Genomic DNA, 11,594 nt, shown 5'->3' with positions numbered 1-11,594 from the left:
GCTCAGCTTAAATATTACTACCTTTGTAGCTTTTCCTGACCCGTGGCAGAATTAATGTCTCCCCCATTTGTTTTTTCTATATCAATATGTTTATTTATTCTGAAAACGGACTAATCTAACTGAGGGGAAAGGGAAGAAGAGAAGGAAGGAGGAAGCACCCTGTCAATGGACTTACTCAAGCAGGGACTGCAGGATTACGTGTTAAGCATATTGTTCAAGCAACAGTGGGAGAATGAAGCTGAGTGACCTTTAAGTCACGAGATATTAAGGTGCATCTTTGACACTGCGTGTATGTCTTGTCATGTGTGTTGGGGACAGAGTGCAAAGAGGAAGAGAAAGAAACAGAGCTCAGAGAAGAGATGAGTGTGGACTCAGTGCAGTAAGAGCAGATGGGCAGACCCAAATTTCTTCTGCTTTACAGTTTTGCAGAGGTCTAGCCCTGCATCTAGTGCTGTAGCAAGTGGGTGGGAGAGGAGAAAAGGGGAGGGCTGGCACTCTCTGAGCGTGCCCAGGCTCGACTGCCTGACGGGATCACCTTCCGCTCCCAAATGGCCAGTCCCTATTCGCCGTGACTCATGCTTATTGTGCCAGCCGGGGCGCACTCTGCCCTGCAGCCCCACAGGTGGTGTTAGCTCGGTGAGAAGGTTCCAGCCAGGGTAGGCAGTGGAGCGCCGTGCAACGAGCTTTCCTGCCTCCCAGCTGCGGCCCCAACAGTTCCGACCCAGCGCCAGCAGGCCTGCTCGGTCGATCTTCGAGCTGAAGATGCGGCGGGGCTGGAAGATGGCTCTGTCCGCGGCGCTGCGGTGCTGCCGCCGGGTACTTTCTTGGGTGCCAGTGCTTGTTATCGTCCTCGTCGTGCTCTGGTCTTATTATGCCTACGTCTTTGAACTCTGCCTGGGTAAGTGGAGCTGGGCATGTAAGGTAGGAAAAATATGCTCCAGCATTACCGTCTGCCCTACCCTTCACGGTGGTGTTCCCTGTGCTCTTCGCCCTCACACTGCGGTTTTTCTTTACTTCCCTACAGACCCCCCACCTCCAGCTGCTGGTTTCCCACAGTATTTCTTGCACCCTCCCACGAGGGTCCCGCTTTGTCACCATCCCTTCTCACCTAGGGTTTCTCACGTTATTTCCTGGCCTTGCTCACAAGAAATTCCTTGCTCTTCCCACTAGGGCTCCCTTTTCTCATACCGGACAAACACTTGTGCCTTGTGTTTTCGTTCTGGGGTCTCCCGCCCTACCAAAGTGAGGAAACAGGATACCCCCTATCCTTAAACTACCTACTTACATTTTGAATCCCACCAATGCTTTCAACTAGGAGTGCCACGTTGCCCAAATCCTGCTCCTGGGAATCTCAAAATATTTCTTGTATTATCTTACCAGCTCTCCTTTTTCCAACACAGGGATTCATCCTTTTCCTGTATCTGCCCACATTGTCAGAAGTGCTTCACATTTTCTCCCACTTGGGACACCCCCCTACCACACCTTGTTCCACCCCATCAATGTTAATTAACCCTTTCGTAAAGTGGCAAACCGTCCATTCACTTTCCCTGTGAGCTTCCCTATTTTTTTTTCCATTTTCTTCACTGTAATGGGAGCCCTGCAATATTTCCTACCTTGTTCCCTTTAAAAAATTGAAGTTAGAGCCCCTAACTTTATCACAGTAAGGTTCCCTTTAGTCTCCTGCCTTCCTGCTTTGAGGAGCATTCAGTACTTCCCTTAGAGGCTCCACATTATTTTCTGACACCTCATGCTACTCAACTTGCTTTTTATCACACTATGGCCCTGCCTTGTCCATTGTCCTCTCACACTAGAGTGTCCTCTTTACTCTTCCACAAGAGTTCTCACAGTATCTCTTATACTCTTTCCAAGGGCCACTACTTTTCTAATGTTGATCTGCCCTTTCTTTCATCTTTTTTGAAATCTACTCCACACCTCCTCCACTCCTCTTCCACAGTTAGCCCCACATTTGCCATCCTCTTTCTCTGGGATTCTTCCTATTATTTTTCTCTTACTTTCCCCTAGGATTGCACTTGTACACTGTCTTCTCAAACAAGAAAAACACCATCTGTTCCCTCTGAAATTTCTAATATTTCCTGTCCCTTTCATTTGGGAACTTATTTCCTGTCCCCCCCCCCTTCATTAGACCATCCGTTTTTATAAATTCGAGGTGTCGTCTTGTGCTCTGTCCTGTCACACTAGGGAGCATTCCATCTTCTCCTTATCTATAAAATGGTTTCCACAGTATATCCTATTCTTATAAACTCAAAATTCCACAATTTTTCTAGACATAAACCCTAAGGCCCTATCCTGTGATTCCACTTACTTGGGTTACCTTAGAGTCTCTTATCTTTATCACTAATGTCCTTATTTTGTCCTATCTCCTCAGAGCATAACCTCTGTTTTTCTCACAGTGAAATCTCCCCTTGCCCCTATTGTCTCATATTGAGGAATTCCCATTTCTTCTCCGAGATTTGACTAATAGTTATTGTCACCTTAATACTAAAATCCTATTTCTAGCACCCTCAAACTTGTGTCGTATAATGTTTCCTATTCATTCAGTGTGAGCTCCCAGGATATTTCCTATCCTCTCACATTAGGACTCCTATTTGTCCTGTTGGACATTCCCTCCCAATTCCTTCCACGACTGCTTTATTTCTTCATACCAGATTCTTCTCACCTTAAAAATTATGGTTCGGGTCCTTCTTTATTCCAAACCCAGGACTGACTCCACTTGTAACTCCTTTCTCTTACATATTTTACAATGCAATAGTCCATTCCAGGTAGACTGGGATTAGCTAGGGAGGTGGCAGATAACCTTTTCCAATATAGTATTTTCTTCTAATCAGTTTTGTGCATCAGAGTTTAAAATTTTCTCATCACCTTCTTAGATTTATTGTGGAAAATGCTGAAACAATTATTAAAATTAAATACAGTTAGTTGCCTTCAGGTACAAATTTTGGCTTTGTTCTCTTTTTTTGTTTAAATATGATATTGGGGTTCATTAAGCAGGCTGTGCAATGTCTAGAAGTTTTTCTATTCTTAGACCTCACCATCTTGCTTTTTTGAAGGATTGATTGAAGGGTTAAAAGTTCAGCTCCATTATCATGGCATGGACTTTGTGTCTAAGTTCAATGCCATATTGTAGATACTGTTACACATATTTTGGAATTTTTCAATACTGACCTACATGAGCTTTGCAAAGGAAACATTTAAAAAATAATATGATTATGGCTAACAGTTACATTGTTCTTAATCTGTGGCAGGCAATACTCGAACCACTGTAGATATGTTACTCTCTATATATTAACTTATTCAATCCTCACAATAATCAAACTGTCTCCACTGTACAAATGTGCAAACGAAGGCCCAGATGAGCAAAATGAGGTAAAGACTAAGAACCAGTGCAAGCAGTCTATGTGTTAACTAACTACTACAGTGCCTCCTTTCAACTAATACAGAGGTCAAAACTTATGACTCACAGGCCAAATGTAGGCTGCAGATGTATGTTATTTGGCCTGAACAATGTTTTCTTAACATTTTGCACCAGTTACTATTATTTAAAACACAAGAGAGTAAGGTAGCCTTCACTTCCTGTTTGGCTCCAGCAGTCTATCCCATCATTTTAACATTTTACAGTCTTTAACAAATTAAAGACCTGGATTTCAGAAAGATTAAATTACATTTTTTTAGTCACATGTTTAGTAAGTTAATGGACAATTGGATGTCAAGACTGCCTGATATAAAAGAAACGCAACCAAATTAGCAGATTTGAGTTTCAATATGTCTCAAAAAGTAATATTTAGGACTTCTTTCCGGAAATAGAGCCTGATGTCTTCCTCTCTAATGTGAAGTTTGAGCTGAAGCCCCCAAAAGGGGTATTTTTGTCTCAGAGTGTGAATTTTGCCCTTTACTAACTACAAGACCTTCAAAAAGTTAAGAACATTTTCGGCCCCACATGGCTCACACAAACCTTAATTGTGCACTTGTTCGTTCATACCACAGAACTTGCTTAGCATCTACTATATTCCATTATAACATTGTTATTGTAAGATTATAAATGATGTAGTATGTGGAAAACCTGTATCACATTTGATAACACATTCTATGAGCTTATTAAATAATAACTTGTTACTATTTATTTTATTTTAATTGTTGTTCAAGTACAGTTTTCTGCCCTTTACCCCTTTCCCAGCCCACCCCCCCAGCCCTCCCCACCTCCCTCCCGAGTAACTTGTTACTACTATTAATGAAGATATAAGGGATTCTGCTTGGCTCAAGAAAATAAGCAGCTTAGACTTTTAGGCAGGGAGAAAATGAAGAAATTCACTTTTTGAGGTAAAATTCTCAAGATAAAATGAACTAATTTCAAAGTATTCGCTTCAGTGACCTTTAGTATATTCACGATGTTGCACACCATAACTAATATCTAGTTTCAAAACATTTAATCACTCCAAAGGGAAACCTCATTGTTATTAAACAGTCCCTCTCCATTACCTTCTACCCCCAGTGTCTACCGATCACTAGTCTGTGTTTTGTCAGTATGGATTTACCTACTCTAGATGTTTCACATAAATGGCATCATACAACACAAAGTGGAGCAAAACTAGGTTTACAATAGTTCATATGGAAAATAATGTAATATTAATAAATAATATACGAATAAACTCTGTGTTCTTCATACTCACAACTATGAACCTACTTTTGTCCCACTCTGTATGTGTGCATTTGTGTCTAGACTGTTTCAATTAGTATAATATTTTTAAGGTCCATCCACAATGGAGTATCTAAGAGTACTTCATTCATTTTTATGGCTGAATAATATCCTATTTTATATACATACTTACTTTATCCATTCATTAGTTGATAGACATTTGGGTTGTTTCCACCTTTTGTCTATTTTGAACAGTGCTGCTATGAACAAATATTTGTTTGAATCCTTGTTTTCAATTTTTTGAGTAAATATCAGGGAGCGGGTAGAAATTGCTGGGCTGTATTCTATGTTAAACTTTTAAAGAAATCTCCAACATAATTTCCACAGTGGTTACACAATTTGACATTCCTACCTGTAATATAGGAGGGCTGTAATTTCTCCACATCCTCACTAACACTTGTTGTTTTCCATTTTTATTGCAAATACCATAGAGGGTGTGGAGCACCTCGTGATTTTTGTTTGTATTTCTGTGATGATTAGTGGTATTTAGTGTCTTCTGTTGTGCTTGTTGGCCATTTGTGTATCTTCTTTTTCTAAAATATATTTTATTGATTATACCATTACAGTTGTTCTATTCCCCCCTTTATTTCCCTCCACCCTGCCCACCCCTCCCCCACTATTCCCCCCTTTAGTTTATGATGATGTGTCTCAAGTTCTTTAGATTCTATATTTCCCCTACTATTCTTGCCCTCCCCCCTGTCTATTTTCTACCTACTGTCTATGCTATTTTCTGTACCTTCTCCCCCCTTCTCCTCCTCCCACTCCCCTGTTGCTAACCCTCCATGTGTTCTTCATTTCTATGGTTCTGCTCCTGATCTAGCTGTCCTCTTGGTTTGCTTTTGTTTTAGGTGTGATTGTTATTAACTGTGAGATTGCTCTCCTTTCACTGTTCATATTTTTATCTTCTTTTTCTTAGATAAGTCCCTTTAACATTTCATATAGTAAGGGCTTGGTGATGATGAACTCCTTGAATTTGACCTTATCTGAGAAGCACTTTACCTGCCCTTCCATTCTAAATGAAAGCTTTGCTGGATAGAGCAATCTTGGGTGTAGATCTTTGGATTTCATGACTTGGAATACTTCTTTCCAGCCCCTTCTTGCCTGTAAAGTCTCTTTTGAGAAATTAGCTGACAGTCTGATGGGAACTCCTTTGTAGGTGACTGTCCCCTTATCCCTTGCTGCTTCTAGGATTCTCTCCTTCATTTTAATCTTGGCGAATGTAATTATGATGTGCCTTGGTGTGTTCCTTCTTGGGTCCAACTTCTTTGGCACTCTCTGAGCTTCCTGGATTTCCCGGAAGTCTATTTGCTTTGCCAGACTGGGGAAGTTCTCCTTTATTATTTGTTCAAATAAATTTTCCACTCGTGGCTGTTCCTCTTCCCCTTCTGGGTACCCCTATAATTCGGATGTTGGAACATTTAAAGATGTCCTGGAGGTTCCTAAGCCTCTCCTCATTTTTTTGAATTCTTGGTACTTCATATTTTTCTGTTTGGTCATTTTTTTCTTCCTTCTGGTCCACTCCATTGATTTGAGTCCCAGTTTTCTTCCCACCACTATTGGTTTCCTGTGCATTTCCCTTCATTTCAATCAGTTTAGCCTTCATATGTTTCTCTAATTTGTGGCTAAAATCAACCAATTCTGTGAGCATCCTGATCACCAGTATTTTGAACTGTGCATCTGAAAGGCTGGCTATTTCTTGGTCACTTAGAATTATAGGCTCTGTGGCTTTGAGCTGTTGTTGAGTCATAATGTTTGGTCTGCTCACAACTGTTATGTTTGAGGGGCAGAGCCTTAGGTGTTCACCAGGGCGGGGCAACCCATTTGCTGGGTTGTGACACTGTATGTGGGGGCGGGGTCAGAGAGGGGGAAAAATGGCGCTTTGCTCTGCTCTGCTCTCTCTCAGATTTCTGTCCCCTCTGCAGCTTCCCACAAGGAAATTGGGCCCCTCTGGTGCTGGTTCCTGGATGTGTGGGCCCCTGTACTCTCCAGGACCCTGTGGGTCTCTCCAGTGAACTCTCTGTGGGCCTGGGAGCCTCTCCTGGCCCCTCGAGAAAGTCTTTCCAGTTGGTGCTTTCAGGCTCTAATTCCCATTGCTGGGGCCCTACCCTGCAGGGTCTGTCTCACTGTTCGCTCCTTTCCTTGGTTTATCTGCGTGTGAATGTGTGACTGCAGTCAGCCAGCCGCCCTGCACCCTCACTGGGTCCACTGGTCACCACCCCACGCCTGGGATCCACCAACCGCCTCTGCTTCTGCTCCTAAGTCCGTCTTTCCAGCCCAACCCCACTCCGCTGCTGACTCCGCCCCTCTTACCGGTCTGGCTGAGTGGTTTGTTGTTGTCGGACTTCTGTACAGTTCAGTTTTCATGGTTTTGGCTGCGTTTTTGTTTCTAAAACTTCGCTGTCTTTAAATTTAGTTGTGGGGGGGGGGCACAGTGTTTCCACCTATGCCTCCATCTTGGCCGGATGTCCAGAAAATATTTTCCCTCATACTTCTTGACTCCTTACAGATTTCATGAGTTAAAGGACATAAGAGTCAAGTCCCCTGTCTAATTAATTGTTGATAGCTGTGAATTTTTGACATTTTAATGCTCATATTTTTTATCTTCTTCTTGTTAGATAAATCCCCGTAACATTTCATATAATAAGGGTTTCGTGATGATGAACTCCTTGAATTTGACCTTATCTGAGAAGCACTTTGTCTGCCCTTCCATTCTAAATGACAGCTTTTCTGGATACAGTCATCCTGGCAGTAGATCCCTGCTTTTTATGATGTAATACTTCTTGTCATTCCCTTCTAGCCTGCAAAGTTTCTTTTGAGAAATCAGCTGACAGTCTGATGGAAATATCCCTGTAGGTAACTGTCTCATTTTCCTTGCTACTTTTCAGATTCTCTCTTCATCTTTAATGCTTGGCATTTTAATTAATTAAGATGTTCCTTGGAGTGGGCCTCTTTGCATCCATCTTGCTTGAGACTCTCTGTGCTTCCTAGATTTATATGTCTATTTCCTTCACCAAATGAGAGAATTTTTCTTTCATTATTTTTTTCAAATAGATTTCCTATTTCTTGCTCTTTTTCTTCTCCTTCTGGCACCCCTATGATGTGAAAGTTGGTACATTTGAAGTTGTCCCAGAGGCTGCTTATACTATCCTCATTTTTCTGAATTCCTTTTTCTTCCTGTTGCTCTGATTGATTTTTTTATGTCATTGATTTATATTATATTTTAAGTCATTGATTTAATTCTTGGCTTATTCCACTGTACTGTTGTTTCCCTGTAAATTGTTCTTTATTTCAATTAGTGTATCCTTCATTTCTGACTGGGTCTTTTTTATGCTGTTAGGTCCTCACTAAGTTCCTTGAGCATCTCTATAACCAGTGTTTTGAGCTCTGCATCCAATAGATTGTTTATCTCCATTTTGTTTAGTTCTTTTTCTGGAATTTTGATCCGTTCTTTCATTTGGGCCATGTTTCTTTCTTTCCTCATTTTAGCAGCTTCCCTGTGTTTGTTTCTATGTATTAGGTAGAGCTGCTTTGACTCCATGTCTTTGTAGTGTGGCCTAATGTAGTAGGTGTCCTTTGGGATCCAGTGGCACAGCCTCCCCTATCACCCAAGCTGGGTGCTCAAGGTGTGCCCTTCATGTGGGCTGTGTAACCTCTCCTCTTGTAGTTGAGTCTCGGTTGCTGTTGGCAGGTCAATGAGAGGGATTTACCCAGGCCATTCAGGTGCTAGGACTGACTATAACTGCTGACCACCAACCTCCGCTCTTCATGGAGGATCACGTGTGCAGGGTCAGGGTGGTGGTGCTGTGACATGGTCTGTAGCTGTCCACTGGGTGCACAGGCTCTGGAGTTTCCCAGGTGGCGCAGACCAAAGGTAGCTCCTACCTGTGTTCTACCTGTGGCCACCTGCATGATCTGTATAGCAATCTGAGATGGCTGCTGTTTGTACTGGGCTTGGAGATTCCCAGGCAAAGCCAAACTATGAATCTAGGTTGGCTGCTGCTAGTGCTAGGCCTAGGGCCACTTAAGAGGTATGGGGCCTGGGGGTTCACTGAGGATGGCTGTTGCTTGTTTGAGAGGATTTAGGGAATTGTGAAGCATGAGGCAAGGGTAGCCATTCATATGCAAAAGTCACAGTTAATAGTGTAGGTAGGCCCATAAGTTGAGTGGAGTGAGGAATCTCAGGGAATCACCAGGGTGGGGCAAACAGTGTTAGCCAGGTTGATAGTGTCTCAGATATGGCACCTGCCTGCTGGTTCTGTGGCTCTGTTGGCAGAAGACTGAGAAAAGGAACAGTGGCCTCTGCTTGCCTTTCTATGTGGGAAAAAGTTGTCCCCCAGCTCCTGCCTTGATGCTAGACACTTCAGTTCTTCTCTGAATGCCACTGGTATCTTTCAAACTGTTACCCTAGTGCTGGAACTCAGAGGGAATGAGTCTGAGTAAGTCCATGTATGTGTATTTAAGGAGAACTGCTTGGGACTCCAGGAGTTTCTTCCACTGACTCAATCCCTGATGGTTTTTGCAGCCAGAAGCTATGGGGACTGACTTTACTGGTACTGGAACCCTGTGCTGGGGTTTGTGGTGTGGAGCAGGGGCTTTTCACTCCCAAGATATCCCTCTTGAATTTTTATCTACCATATGTGCTTGTGGAACCAGCTCATTCTGCATCCCTGCCCTCCTACCAGTCTGGATGGATGTAATTTCTTTAATTCTATAGTTGTCAGACTTCCATTCAACTTGAATTCTGATGGTTCTGAGTGATGGCTATTATATATTTTAGTCGACATTTTGATGTGGTTGTGCAAGGAAGCAAGCCATGTTTACTTATGTCTCATCTTGACTGGAAGTCTCAGAAGTCTTTTGTAAGAGTTTATTTTGAGCCAAACTGAGGACATATGCCAGGGAGCAAGATCTCAAATGCTCCCAATATGTATGTATTTATTGTCATTTCATTCTTTGTAATTATGTTTTTTATTTTCTTCTTTTTTATATTAACATTTTAACTTTATTATTACTCTTTTACCTTTTTATTGAATTTATTGTGGTGACATTGGTTAATAAAATTATATGTCAGGTGTGTAATTCTATAATATATTATCTGTATATTGCATTGCATGTTCACCACCAAAATTTTTTTCTTTTTCTAATAGAAGTCCCTTGAACATTTTTTTTTTTGCAATACTGGTTTGTTGGTGATTAACTCTTAGTTTTTTATTGTCTAGGATTGTAGCTCTCCTTCAGTTTTAAATGATAGCCATCCTGGGTAGAGTAGTCTTCGTTATATTAAATTTTGGCCAATATTTTCTGCTAGGAAATCAGGTGACAGACTTATATGGGTTTCTTGCAGGTAAATAAGTGCTTTTCTCTCACTGCTTTTAAGATTCTCTCTTTGTCTTTACCTTTGTCATTTTAGTTATTATGTATCTTAGTGTGAGCTTCTTTGGGTTCATTTTCTTTGGGACTTTGTGTGGTTCCAGGAATTGTGTGTCTTTTTCATTCACCATGTAGGGAAATTTTCTTTTCTTTTGATTTAATCTTTATTGTGTTTTTTACCTTATCATTTAGTCCCCTCATACCCTCCTGAGTATATCTGCACTGGCTGATGTAGCTCAGTGGATTGACTGCAGACCTGAGAACCAAAAGTTTGCCAGTTCAATTCCCAGATGGGGTACATGCCTGGGTTGCCGGCCAGGTCCGCAGGTGGGGGCATGTGAGAGGCAGCCACACATTGACATTTTTCTCTTTCTCTTTCTCCTTACTTTCCCCTCTCTCTAAAAATAAGTAAATAAAATATTTGAAAAAATACTATTTTTTTTCTTTTTGCTGTTCTGATTAGGTGTTTTCTCCTACCTTGTCTTCCAAATCACTGATTCAGTCCCCTGCTTCATTTAATCTGTTCTGTATTTCTTCTAATGTCTTCTTTGTTACAGGTATTGTATTCTTCATTTCTGACTGGTCCTTTTTTATGGTTTCTGTGTCATTTTTATGCTGTTGAAGTTCTCACTAAGTTCTTTGAGCATCCTTAGAACTATTGTTTTGAACTCTGTATCTGGTAGATTGCTTGCCTCCATTTCTTTTAGTTATTTTTCTAAAAATTTCTTGTGGTCTTTCATTTGGGACATAAGTCTTTGTTTTCCCATCTTGGCGCTTCCCTGTATTTATTTTTATGTATTAGGTGGATCTGCTACATCTCCCAGTCTTTGCACAGTGGTCTTGTGTAGTAAAGGCTCATTGGTGCAGTCTCCCTTATTTTCTGATCCAAGTAATCCAGGAGTATGTCTTATGTGAACCCTCCTGTTGTAGTTGAGTCTTGATTGCTGTTGATTCAGTAGACTTCTTAAATAAAAACAAAAATGAGCCACTGCTCTGACCCTGCTTTTACAATCTGACATTGATCTTACTATTTAATTTTGAAACCTTGATTAGAAATGTGGTTTCTAATTGTGATGTTGTACCAAAGAGGATACAAGTTCTTTAGATTCTATATTTCCCCTACTATTCTTGCCCTCCCCCCTATCTATTTTCTACCTAACGTCTATGCTACTTATTTTCTGTATCTTCTCCCCCCTTCTCCTCCTCCCACTCCCCTGTTGCTAACCCTCCATGTGTTCTTCATTTCTATGGTTCCACTCCTGATCTAGCTGTCCTCTTGGTTTGCTTTTGTTTTAGGTGTGGTTGTTAATAACTGTGAGTTTGCTGTCCTTTCAATGTTAATATTTTTCATCTTCTTTTTTAGATAAGTCCCTTTAGCACTTCATATAATAAGGGCTTGGTGATGATGAACTCCTTGAACTTGATCTTGTCTGAGAAGCACTTTATCTGCCCTTCCATTCTAAATGAAAGCTTTGCTGGATAGAGCAGTCTTGGATGTAAGTCTTTGGATTTC

At 41.3% G+C, this 11,594-nt stretch overlaps 1 protein-coding gene across 1 annotated transcript in view; it reads left to right on the top strand.

The window, feature by feature from the left end:
- Positions 1-384: 384 nt before the first annotated feature.
- ZDHHC15 (zDHHC palmitoyltransferase 15) overlaps positions 385-11,594 on the top strand; it is a 78,292-nt gene continuing 67,082 nt past the window's right edge. The window contains exon 1 of the mRNA XM_037038589.1: positions 385-898. Within this exon, the coding sequence (XP_036894484.1) occupies positions 763-898 (136 nt within the window). The 5' untranslated portion in view covers positions 385-762. The remainder of the gene's footprint in view (positions 899-11,594) is intronic.

The sequence above is a fragment of the Sturnira hondurensis genome, unplaced genomic scaffold (assembly GCF_014824575.4).
Source record: "Sturnira hondurensis isolate 20B ecotype Veracruz unplaced genomic scaffold, ASM1482457v3 Scaffold0024651, whole genome shotgun sequence".
Lineage (NCBI taxonomy): Eukaryota > Metazoa > Chordata > Mammalia > Chiroptera > Phyllostomidae > Sturnira > Sturnira hondurensis.
This window is presented reverse-complemented; position numbering and strand designations above follow the sequence as displayed.